This window comes from Rissa tridactyla, chromosome 9 (genome assembly GCF_028500815.1).
Source record: "Rissa tridactyla isolate bRisTri1 chromosome 9, bRisTri1.patW.cur.20221130, whole genome shotgun sequence".
In the NCBI taxonomy this organism is placed as follows: domain Eukaryota; kingdom Metazoa; phylum Chordata; class Aves; order Charadriiformes; family Laridae; genus Rissa; species Rissa tridactyla.
Window position 1 is genome coordinate 44,709,139 of NC_071474.1, and position 12,877 is coordinate 44,722,015.

The window sequence follows — 12,877 nt, forward strand, 5'->3', positions numbered from 1 at the left end:
GGCAGGGACAGCAGGCGTGCAGATCCCTGCGTGCTCTCCTCACCAACAGCAGCACGACGAAACCACCGCTGGCACCAGCGCTTCCCTTAATGCTCCTCATAATGAGCGAGAGGTAAAATTACACTTTGAATGCCTGAACTCCTCAAAGGACAATTTTTCACCTCTGGCATTTTTCTGGCCTTTCAAGCCAATCTCGCAGCCTTGCAAAGCTGGAGGAGTTCCTTCAGCGAAACTGGAAAAAGACAGGGGGCAGAGAGCCCAGAACACGTGGCTAACTGAAATGAAGTTAAAAAAAAGATTAGCAGCCGTAGAAATCAGTAGAAATGTTGAAACGCGCATTAAGAAATGCTACAACTATTATTTGTCTCAATCACATATGTCATGACACGCATCCAGTATGTCAGAGGGGAAAAGACCGAGTTTTCTTCATTAATTTTAACCCCAGGTTTACAGAAAAGTTGCATTAAGAAGAGCTCCCACCACCCCAGAAGACCCAAAAGGGCTGGGAGCGAACGGCTGCAGTCAGTGCCTCTCATACACCATTTCAACCCAAACAGCAGAATTTCACAGCAGAAATTCCTTCGTTCGCGATTCGGCTCCCAGCAAAGCCTCACCATTTAGGAAATCACTATTTTTTTGTATTTCAGTTGAGTTAAGGTGATGGGAGAAGATGTTTCACGAAGACCACGTGAACACAGCACCCAAGGGTGCCAGGAAGCGATGCCTGGGAACACCGGGCTCAGCACAGCTCCAGGACAGGGGTGGCACAGCCCACAGCCGAGCTCTGTTCCTCACTGAAACGAGTGAGTGCCACGCAGCACATTTCCAACATAAGATTCAGTTTCATCACTTAGTTAAGCTCCACCAGGAATAACTATTTTTTGAGCAAATGCTCAAAGGGTTGCAGATACAGAGATGATTCACCAAGGAGGAAACACCGCTGCAGCCCTTTGGTCCACCATGGTCCAAATCCCAACCGCGGGGGTCTGGCTGCTGCTACACCTGCATGAATTTCAGACTACCTAGTGTCCAAATCCAACCATCACTACATCAGTGAATTGCTCAGCACCACCCTGGCATGCACCAAACTCGAGCGAATGAAGGAGAGCCTGCTGAGAGCCACAGCACAAGGGGAACGCTGCCCGGCTTCCCGGGTACCAGCACCGCAGAGGAAGGTGATGCCGGCGTTCCTGATGGGGGGGCAGTTAGCAGCTCACAAATTTGTCATGGGAGGGCTGCGAGGGCAGCAGCACGGGGATAGTTTCCTTCCAAACTTCAAGTACGGAGGCTGCCGGATGCCTGTCCCCTGCAGCGGAGCACGCTGAGGCTGCCGACAGGTGCAGGGATGGCAGTGCCAGGTGAGCCATGGCCACGGCAGCTGGGCATCACTGCGGGGACCGGGGCTGCAACTCAAGCAGGCGGCCAGATGGAAGTAGGGTGAGGCTCGCAGGTGGCTCTGCCTGCTGCACCTATTTATGTACCTATTTATATCACCATCCCATGGAGGCCAGTTGCCTTTTCTAACAGCCTTCTCCAACCCCTGGGGACAAGGCTGAGGGACGCTGAATAAAAGACAGACTCTTCAAAAAATAAAAAAAATAAAAAAAAACAAAAAACAAAAAACAAAAAGCTGAGCCGTGGAAAGCAAACGAATTTTCTCCTCCCTCAGGCTGAGCAGCCCCCCTAACCTGGGGCATCAAGAGAACTTCGTGCAAAGCAGCTGGTCAGTAAGGACCGTGCAGAGCTGCACAAATCCTTGCGGCGCTGGAGGCTACCCGTAGCTCCCCGGCTCCAAGAGCAGCCAAGCAAGCTTTTGGCACGGCTGCTTTGGCGTAAGCAGCAGGAGAGGGTGTGCTCCAAGAGCCGCGGCTCCCTGCTGTACAAGCAGTACGAACACAGGGAAAACAAACATGAAAACAACAGACTCTTATCCGGGGCAGAGCATTAGCAATCCCCACAGAGATATCTTATGATCTGCAGAGCCATCAGATGCATCTCATTGCAGTTTTCCAGCAGCCACCCTTCCCAGGCAGGGGCAAGGCGAGTTAAAACCAAGCGCTTTTGCAGGCGGCTTCAGCAAGCGAGCGGAGCCAGCGGCTCGCTCCCCCGGCACGCGATGATTTCAGAGTTTCCTTCGATAAGGGCGCAGAGAGGGCCAGGCAGGAGGCCGGATGAGTCACGCACGGCGCAAGGGGAAGACTCACGAACAGCTTAAGAGCGATTTGAAGAGGTTCAGCGCAGAGAGGAACGCGCATCGCTCCTGCTCTAGGGCTGGGAGCTGCTGCCAGTGCGGACATGGCCCATCCCACGCCAGCCGGCACCACCTGGGAGCCCCCCTGGGCACCCTCACCCCACCAGCACTGCGACAGCCGGAACCCACCCGCCCCGCAGAGCAGCATTAGGTGGGCTTCACCGAAAGCTACCCCACCTCTGGGCGCCTCTGCAAGCCCCACATCCCACGAGGACTCGGGGGTCCGGCTCTGTGCCTCCACCATAGAAGGTCCCTTGAGGCCCTGCAGGTGCCCAGTTCACCATTTGGTGGCACAGGAACAGGTCGTGTCCCTTGTTCTCCATTTCCACAACTACAAGGTTTAGTAAGATTAATAAAATTACCCTTGTTTTAAAAATATCTGGCCCCAGCACTTCATAATCAGTCTTAGCTAGAGGAGGAGGACAAAAAAAAAAGGAGAGAGACTACAGAGAGCAACCTGAATTCTGGGCTTTACTTATATTTATAAACTTCATCACAGGCTATTCATCTGCTCTTATCATCATTTGAACAACTCATGACTGCACATTCACCTGCATGGAGAATTTGGTGGACAAAAAAAGACACCAGCCACAAAGGCAGTTTTTGAATGCGCCCCAGAAGGGAAAAGCCAGCATGATCCGGGGGCTTGTCGCTCCCAAAGGAGGAACTCAGCCCACAGCGGTGAGGAGTCTGCAAGGCAAAACAGAAGCCCAGGTGGAAAAGTCCACCAACACCAAAAATGAGAAGTTTCCAAAAAGCTTTCCCCTGCATACGTATCAGAAACTCAAATAGAAGGTTTACACTTTTGAAACACTGATTTAACGCTTAGTAAGAAAAATAACTGCCGGCTGCTGAATATCATTAGCCGTTTCAAAGGAGCTTTCATTTCAGCGTGTTCAACGTCTCTAATATAGCACTGCTTGTTTGCAGGAAAGAAGTTTGTCCTTTTTTCCTATAAACCTCACACTTCTTCAAACTGCATAGAAACTTTGTACTTCCCAAAGGCCGTGCTGAAGGGCAGCGTTCCCGGCAGCGAAGGCACCGCTTCGGCAGCACGTGGTGCCGCAGCCCAGTATCCACGGCACGGTCTCCCCTTTTTCCCACTGGGGCCATGGGCCATCTTGGCACTCCAGCTCCTCCTCGCCGACCAGATCCACAGCCGGGCAGCCAGAGATCGGTGCTAGTGCCATGTTCTCTAGGTAGGTACAATGTGTCACAGGGCTGAGGAGCAGCACGGCCAGCATCGTGCTGCGGAACGAGCGGGACTGCTGTTGTCGCTCCATGAAGCTGGGCTGGCACACAGCAGGACAGAAGCCACCCGTGAAAAGCTTGTGGGCGAACGTGGGATGCCACATGTGTAGTTAGCAGCGTGCTAGCAACAGAATTAATAAAATATTCCAAAAATTTCTCAAGAAAAAAAGCCAGAAAAGCTGAGTCTTCACACAGTGACTCAAGAGGAAACTCTTTGGTCAGCAGCAGCGCTGCTGTGAGCCCGTGGGCTGTCAGACACATTACAAAACATGGATAACACCCACATCCTCCCAGGGAAGGAGCCAGGAAAGGCAACAGAGGATGGATGAAAAGCTCTCTGCATGTCTCGTGTGTGGCAGAAGAAAAAAAAAAAAATATACTTAAACACATGAAAACGACTTAACCTCTTGCCCTGACCCTTTGTTACGATGTATGCAGGCAAGCTCTCGGGAAGAGTATCGGGGCACTGACTGCTCTGGAAAAAGCCATCACAAAATATTGTGGTTTGTCTTAAGCTGGACCAGAGCTGGTCCAGCCTGTTCACCCACCCCTGCGCCGGCAGGGAGAGGGCTGGCGCGTGGTGCTGCTGCCAAATCTAACAAACACACATCAACAAGCCCCGAAACAAGGGGTAAGATACGCCTCGCAACTGGGGTAGGCAGATCCTGTGCGTCCTCCTTGTCTTTACTGCCTGCATCTGAAGATACGGCTTTGGCGGCTGGGGGGAGGGCTGGCTTTTTGGAAGGGTTTTTTTCTTTTTTTTTTTCTCTATTGTTTTTTAGTTTCTGGTTAAAGCATGTCTGGTTTAGATTTGCACCAACTCGAGGCCCTAGATTCTGTGCACAGTGCCTACAGCCCCGGAAAACGAGCTGCTTCATCGACTGCTGGCTGCAAAGAGAATCCCCTCTTCCCACCTGTCCTAAGGATGCCCACAGAGCACAGATGCTTGCCAGGGAGAGCAGCGCCAGTGGCGCGTGAGCTGAAGTCCATTGCATTGACGTAAAGACACAGAAACATTTTTTACAGTTGAGCATGGCTTCGGAGCTGCTTCGGGGGGCAGGGAATTTGAACTCCCACTCCACTCAAAGGCAGAGACACAGGCCCATCGAGGAAAAAAAGGTGATGTGATTTTTTTCCAGTGGAAGGAATCACATCTGGTGGATATCGTTATGCACCTCCTATTAGGTCAATGATGCCAGAGTACTTCCAGTATCACTTCTGTAAATGGTACTGTGCAGAATACTGTGGTCTCTCCCACATACAGAAACTCACACACACATACACTTTATCTACCCGAGGCCTCCCAAGGTCTCTGTGTGAACAGCTTCCAGGTGTTCCTGCTATCATCGTTGCCATAAGATGGTGCAAACCACAGCCTGCAGTGCTGGAGCACAGCGATACTCAGGAGCACATAAGTCTCCAAATTCTCAAGAAGACATTTTCATTCTATTACTGCAGGCTTCTCTTTTGCAGAGGATCCTCACTCCTGGCTAAATTAGCACGTCCTTGATGTCTTTAACTTACTGAGTGTAATTGGTTTAGGTCTGGGAGGTGTTTAGGTGCGCACAATATCACTGTAAAGCAATTGATTGTTTTTAAGCTGGGTATAGGTCTGATGTCTCTTCAGATAACTACAGCTGAAAAGTTAGGAGAAAATTTTAAAAGTTATCAGCAGTACCCAGAGCCCTTACTGGATGAAATCCCCAGTGACGGCAGAGAAGACCAGCAAAGAGCGGACAAGTACAAGGAGAATGCATTATTGCTAGAGGGGAGTGATGTATTTTCCAGCAAGTCATTTTTCCCCTGCTCAAGTCCAGAAACAGCTTAACACTAGCTGCTATGGTGTAATGTGCTCCAGGAGCAAGGGGGAAGGTGTCCCCGCAGCAGTGAGCCAGCCCCTTCTGGAGAGTCAGCCCAAGGCAGCTCCTCCCAGTGCCACCGGCACGGGTGGAAAAACAGGTCCACAGTGAAACTAAAGATTTTAGTGATGCTTCAGTGGGAAAGCGTGAGGGAACAAGGAACAGTTCTGCGCCTGTGTTTCTCCTCTGCAATGCTTTCTCCAACATCCTTCATTTGGAAGGTGACTGACAAGGCAGCGGGGCTGACACCCAGCTGAACTCAGCCCCGCTCTGGCCAGGAGCGCTCAATGGCTTGCTCCGTCTGCAGCTCCGGGCTCAGGTTCCCCCTAAGCTCTAATAACAACGAATCCCATCTCCAAATGCAGGGACGGCAGACCAGCCAAGCTAACGAGGCCTTATTCAGCTGATTATACCCAGCCAGGGCCAATTTGTTCTGAGAGTTGTGCCTACTGGTACAGGGTCTGATCCTGCATCCATTCAAGTCCAGGCTTGGGCACTGACTGTTGCTGGGGCGCAGCATCAGGAGAGCGCAGGATACAACCGGAGCAGAAAGAAGAGGACGGACCGATTTTCAAGAATTCAGATCCGCTGAGCAGCAGCTGCATTACCAACCCGGGCACACGACCAGCCCCTTCACACTCACCTAGTCAGTGGCACCAGAGAAACTGCTTATACAAGTCTTGTTTGGACTCCAGATTCCTCGGGGTACACTGGGCAGTTTAACGAGCGGCTTTCCATGAGACAGAAGGCCCCTGTGCATCCACACGGACAATTTCTATGCGCATCTTCATTAATGTGCCATATGCTGGCTCACAACTAAGCTGTCTTTGTGGGACAGGATATTTTTAATGCAGGCGCCTCGATGCCAAGCTCTGCCTGGAGTGCAGAGCTAATGTTTGCCTGGAGAGCGGCAGCTTTTCTCGTGCCAGCAGAAGGGCAAGCATGGGACAGACTCATTCCTCTTCCTCCTTTTCCAGAAGAGCTTTAGGTTTGTTCAGACATAGACAAAAACCAGCGTCTAGCTGTGACATACTATAGTAACAAATTCAAGCCTTTGTCTCTACAGACTTTACATGAACCAGCACATCGGCTTTCTGCAGGAACTGGGCAGACCACTCCAAGGCTGCTTTAATCTCATTAAAATACCACATTCTGTTAACACTCCGCTTTCTACACTCCAAGGCATTAAACCCTCAAGCATCACCTCTAACAACAGCACAGAAACCTGTCGAGAACAGGTCTGCCATGCTGAGGCCACAGAGTCCCCCTAGCCAACAAGCAAATTCCCACCCGCAGCACTGCGGTGCCGGACCTGTGGGGAAGAGGATGATGGTGGGACCTTCCCTGGATCCCCCATTCTCCCTCCTTCTCCCCTGTTCCAGGGGAAAAGCCCACCCAGTCCCTTTTGTTACAGACTGCCGTGTGCTTCGCAGGCATAGATGCCTCTACGCATTCCTTTATAACATTAGGATAAAACACTTGCACTGCCTGGGGAGGCTGGTTAATTGACATGCAAAATCAAAAACAATCTACAAAGCTTTAAGCAGTACAGAAATAAAGTTCAAACCCATGTATGCAACATTTGCATGAGAACTCAAAGCTCTTCCAGCTTCAAAGGACAGTTTACACCATTGCAGCACTTGTACATTAATAAAAAGAGCCTCAACTTGACATTTCTCAAACTCCATTTGATATATAATTGCAAGAGAAGATCAAAGACCAGGGGGAAATAGATGGCTTTGCATTACCACACACATAGCAGAGTGCAGCGAGCAGGAGAGATTCCAAAAAGACCAATGTATCGAGCCACAGAAAGAAAACGCTGTAAAGAAGCCGTTCTTACAACAATGACGACGCTACACAGTCGCCTACTTCTGCTGTCCTTGCCTGTGGCCTCAAGCACGCAGCCTGCAGAGAGTCTTGCCTGTGATGCCAGCACTGGCCACCGTGGCATGGGGCTGTGAGCTCCGAGACACAAACCAGCTGCTGCTGGGGACGGATCCCCAGTGCCTACGCCGAGCCCTGGCCAGCCCGAGGGGACGGACACCAGCCCAAGGGGATAGACACCAGCCCACCATGCTCTAAGCAAGGCAGACCTCGCAGTTTCCGAGCTCGGCTTTCAGGGCTGAGTGAAGCAGCCCTGCAGCAGCGCTGGCCTACGGACTGACAAGGAACTGTGTCTCAGGAGAAGATGCTGGCCGGCCACCCCAGCCCCGGGAGGAAGGCTAACCCCCCAGCCCCTCTCCCTCCCCAGCCAGGGCCAGGTCACAGCGGCTTCAGCACTGCCACCGCAACGTATGGGACCAGACTGTCACTTGGCACTACCAGCGACTCTGCGTACTCCTGGCATGAAAAAGAAGGGATGCATCCAACTTTACAACAAAAATAACTCACATTTCTGTGTCAAAGTAACTTACTTGCTGTTGCTGACTTTCATGCCCAAGATGATTACAAATCAACAATATTTTTCTCTGCTTTAGTCAGTTTAATTTCTCATTTGGCACAGCCTTAGACTTAGTCATCTCATGGTGTCCCACATATAGTCAGTTGTCAGGGGTTTGTCAGTCAGCAAGAGAAAAAAAAAAACACACTTAAAGGCAACAACCGTGTGACTGTAAGTGCATGAGGACCCACATCAGAACATGGGGAGCTGCACAACACTCAGGAGGGCTCTACGCATCATATTTTATTTTATTTATTTCAGCAGGAAACATGTCAGAGTTGGGTGGGTGGAGTCGAACCAGTTTCTCCTTATCCCTTGAAAGGCAAGAGGAGTTTAAGGCACCGAAGTGCACCCCTCATTGGAGTAAGAGCCCCCTGCTTCAGACAAAGCCCTGAAGCACTACCTGCTCTGCAAAAGGGTAAACTGAGGCACACAGCAGACCAAGGGGAGCTGAAGTTGCCCCTTACTGCCTCCCTCCTCCGCAGAGAAGGATGGCATGACTAAAACCACGAGCACAAACCTTCCCATTCGTGTGAGCTGGGGCAGCTGGGGAGGGGCTTTCTGCAGCCCCCAGACAAGCCTCCTCCAACGCACGTGCTTTGGAGAAGCACAAGCCATGGCTGCCACTGGAAGCCATCCTTCAGTCCTCTCCCCAATCCGAGCTAACCCGTGCGGGAGCTGCTCCTGGCTCTGCCCCACCGCAAACCCAACAGAGGCAGGGCTTTCCAGGGACGGTTTCCAGTGCTGGCCCCTGAACAACTGCAGCGGGCAGAATACTCCCTCCTGCTTCTCCCTGCAGAGGAGCGAGAGGCGGGGAAGCCCTGCTGCCTGGGAAAGCACTTACCCTGCGGCCCTGGCTGCACTTCCAGCCTCTCCCCGGTTTGGGGAAGGGAACGGGAAGGCAATTTCAGCTTTTCATGAGAAATGTGAAGGGAAGCTGAAGTCGTCAGACTTCTGAAGAGGAGTGGCAGCTCGAAAGCAGATGAATTTCCTTACCAAGGCCCATGTCCCCCCGCCATGGGTCCCTGCTGCCCTTGCCTCCCCAGCTGGGAGTTCAGGAGCAGCAGTTTCACCTTGGCATCCAGCAGGACCAATGCCCCCAAGCCGTGCTGACAGAGGGACTCCCTGGAAGGGAGAATCCCCAGTAGACCTCCATGCCATTGCTTCTCCTGCGGAAAGGGGGGACTTGCCTCTCCTCTCCAGAATAGTGAGTGGGCACCCACGAGCAGGGTTCCCCTGAGCGTTCACTCACCTCCTTGAAAAAGCGCTGGGCGCCTGCACCACTCCTGCATGCCACACATAGGAATCACTGAGGGAAGGGGATTAAATGATATTTCATCCAGATCAAGAGGAATTCTCCTCTGAGGGAGGGCCCGGATCTCAGTGAGCCTCGAGACCACGGGGTATAAACACCAGTAAACAAGTCTAGAGTAAAGACGTGGCTGCCTCAAAACTGCTGCTCCCCGCAGCACATCGCAGCCAGGTCACACTTGCAGTGATTCACCGCTCGCCATCGCTGACCACGCACGGGATGCAGCGGACGGGATTAAAACTGGGAAATGGAAGGGACTACGTGCATTTGTAAAACAAGCAATCCATTTAATTAAAACAGCGCACCTACCAGCTAGACATATAACACTGGAAGCATTTAATATTACACATTAACAATTCCATGGTACCTGAATGACTTGTTTAAAAAATTTGCACTCAAGTTCATGTATTAATTTGCTACAAATCCAATTATGGTGAATTAATCTACCAGTAAAAGGGCTACAAAAAAAAGTCAAAAGACATCCAAAAATCTCCAAATAGAAGTCACTGAAGTAGCACTTGTTAGACGATGGATGACTAGCTTGTGCTGCTGACATTATAAAATGATACCACATGGGGCTTTTTTTCTTTTTTACCTTCTAGAGACTCTGCTGGAACACTCCTAATATTTTACTACCCAGCAGGTAGGCTGAGACAACTTTAACTAGCTGGACACTTGCAACAAGAACACTGTCAGCAACCAAGAAAAGAACAACATACATGCTACGTATGGCAGACAACTCAAAACCACCCGGCTTCACCCAGAACATGAACTCCTAGTCCTGCAGAACTCATGTAGTCACACTCACTTTTTTCCCTATTACTTGGCAAACGGAAAATAAAAGATAGCTTTGGGCAGTCTCAGGTTTTTGAGTCTCAGTGTGGACTCTGCTTATGGCAGATCACATAAAGCCCAGCAGATCCTACTTTCCCACAACGGGGAACTGCATTTCTTTTCTTGGTGAGTATTGCTGCGCTTGCATAATTTACGCGGATGCATGTGTTTGTATCCAGACTGTGCTGCACCCGAGTCTTTTGTTCAGCAGTTTCCATCACCACGTCAGGCTGAAGAGCCGGCCAGCTGGAGACAGCAGGTGCTTGACATGTCTACAAGTCTGAGCAAAACAGGGGGACTGATTTGCTTTAAATCTTGTGTTGGAGTTTATTCATTAATTAATCAGCAAACATGCAGACAATATATACATCTGTAAAGTCACCAGAGGTCTGAACTCAGTAAGTGAGTCAATGCTTGGAACAGTTTGGCCAAAGGTTTAACCAAGAGGGTGCCTCACCCATTAAAAGGGTAAGGCAGAGGACAGGACCTCTGGACAGATAACAGGTCCAACTGGAACAATCATCATAATTAACCCTTTACCCTTGATGAAGGGATCTCACTCTCTCTCTTGGTAAGACTATCACCACCTTTGCTTCCCAGCTACTGCGGGACGGATCCATCCCACAGCACTGCTAAGGGGCAGAAACGAATCATCGGCCATCGCTGTCCCCAAGCAGGAAGCAGAACGTACCAGCCATCAGCCCAAGGTGTTTAGTCAATGAACAGTGAGTAGCCCCAAATTCCTATTTGCACTCCCACATGGACAGGATTCAGAGAGGAGGGCCTAGAATTTTTTTAAAAGTTATTTGTTAACTAAACGGGAAGGGGTGCCGTGCCCAGCAGTCTGCTCTGACAGACCACCCCCCTGCCGGCTGGCTCAGCTGCACTCTTAAAAAAGGAAAGCAGCACAAAACCACCCCCACAGCATTTCAGGCAAGAAATGTGCTCTTTCCTCAGTTCTGGGGGGTTATCTGTGCTGTCTGGGTGTACTCAGTTTCCTTCTACTTTTTCCCTTCCTCCTTGGCCAGTCTCATTGGGACTGGTCTGCTGACCCAGCAAAATCCTCTCACATCCCTACTCCAAGCACAGCATTAGGGTTTACAAACATTAAAAAAGGAAACAGTTTTGACCAAAGCAATGAAAAAAAAGCAAATTATTTACCTTAACAAGCACGCTTGTGAATATTGCTTTGGTTTTCATTTTGTTGGGTTTTTTTCCCCTGGACTGGGCAGAGATTTGGGGGTTTTTTGTAGTACATTTTAGCGTCTTACAGCCCTATGACGTCTGCTGTTTCAGTCACACTAGCTTTTGTCTTCACTGTTTTCCAGATGGGCAAACACAGACTATTCCAGCCATGGCCTTGATAACAAGGAAGCTCTGAATTATTCTTAACAAAAGGGCAGCAGCTAAACCTATTAATACCAACTAAAAACCAACCAGCTGGCAAGAAAAACAGCGCATGATCTGAGTCTGCCCCGCTAATTTTTTTTTATTTGTCTTCACTTGGGCTGATGCAAGTGCAGCATTCATAGCTGCTGCGCTATCATACACCTCTGGCCATATTTTTATGCACGTTCATAAAAGCAGAGATGTGAGAGATGACATGGGAAAATAACACCTACAGCTCTTGGGGTGAGGGGGAATCTAAGCAGAAGGACAGGTCAGTAAAGCATCAAACACGCAGGACTGTGTGGTTTCAGATGGCACAACCTGGCCCAGGTACCTCTGATGGTCTCAGTCAGTACTTCTGAACAAGTGACTCCCTTAAAGTCAACACTGAGATCGACATTTAATTGTAAAAAATTCTCATCGTTGTTAAAAAAAAAAGAATTCACCCACAACAAAAGAAGGACTAAGGACTATCCCTGGATGGAGCCCTCTTGTTCCCGCAGCAGGCCACCCCAGGGAAGCAGGGCTGGGTGACGAGGTGACCCGTGCTGCCCTGGCCACGCTCCACCCGTTATTTGCTGAATCAAAATAATCAAGCGTCTTCCCCAGACACGAGATTATTCTCCTTAAATGAAGGCGGTGCCTGGGAGAGCTCAATGGGCTCAGCGGCTGGTGCCCTGCGACACCGCCAGTGCCAGCCCAGCTCACCCGGACGACGGAGTCTGACCTGTCCCCTTGCGGGGCCACCTCCGGATGGACCCCCAGGTGTGGCGGGAGGCAGGGTTTGCTGCCCATGGCCTGCCAAGCCCACCCCGACGCGATGCTGGTGACGAAGGCAGCTGCCAAGCGCCGGGTTATGGGGACAGGAGGCAATGACGGCAGCTGCCAAGCATCGGGGTATGGGGCATGAGGCTCCGCGGGAACCAAGCCGAAGGTGGGCTTCCAGAAACGCGTCTGCAGGGTTGTGTTCAAGAAGGAGAAAGCCCAGGACAGAGAGGGGCCGGCTCCTGCACCCGCAGGCCCCATCCCCGCACCGGCGTCGGTACCAAACGGCACATCGCCGGCGGTGACGGGCTGGACGCGGCCCCCGGGCCCTTTCCGCTCCCCACCCCGCAAGGCTGGAGACCGCCGGGCCCCCGCCCCGCCGCCGCCCCGCTCACCCCGTATGGCGGCGATGAGCGCGTTGCCGTCCTTGATCACCTCCTTGATGAACTTGTTGGTCCGCTCCAGCTCCTGCTCGTAGCACTTCAGCCGCTCTCGGAAGTCGGGGCTGTCCAGGTAGCAGTCGCTGAACTCCAGCGGTGGGTGCCCCATGGCTCCGCGGCGGCCGCTCCTCCCGCCGCCACCGCCACAGCTACCGCCGCGCTGCGGGCGCGGCTACGGCCCCCTCCCTCCGCCCCGGGCGGCCATGCCGCCGCCCCGGCCCCGCCCCGGCCCTGCCTGCCTGCCTTGGGGGGCCGGGCCGCACTGGGCCGTTGCGCCGGGGCTGAGGCGACCCCCGCCCCGCCCGACCCCCGCTTCCGGCCGCCCCACCGCTG

At 51.8% G+C, this 12,877-nt stretch overlaps 1 protein-coding gene across 2 annotated transcripts in view; it reads right to left on the reverse strand.

The window, feature by feature from the left end:
* OPHN1 (oligophrenin 1) overlaps positions 1 to 12,755 on the reverse strand; it is a 68,740-nt gene extending 55,985 nt beyond the window's left edge. For both annotated transcript variants that reach the window (XM_054214111.1, XM_054214110.1), the window contains exon 1: positions 12,500 to 12,755. In XM_054214111.1, coding sequence (XP_054070086.1) covers positions 12,500 to 12,653 — 154 coding nt within the window. In that variant the 5' untranslated portion in view covers positions 12,654 to 12,755. The remainder of the gene's footprint in view (positions 1 to 12,499) is intronic.
* Between the last annotated feature and the right edge of the window lie 122 nt (positions 12,756 to 12,877).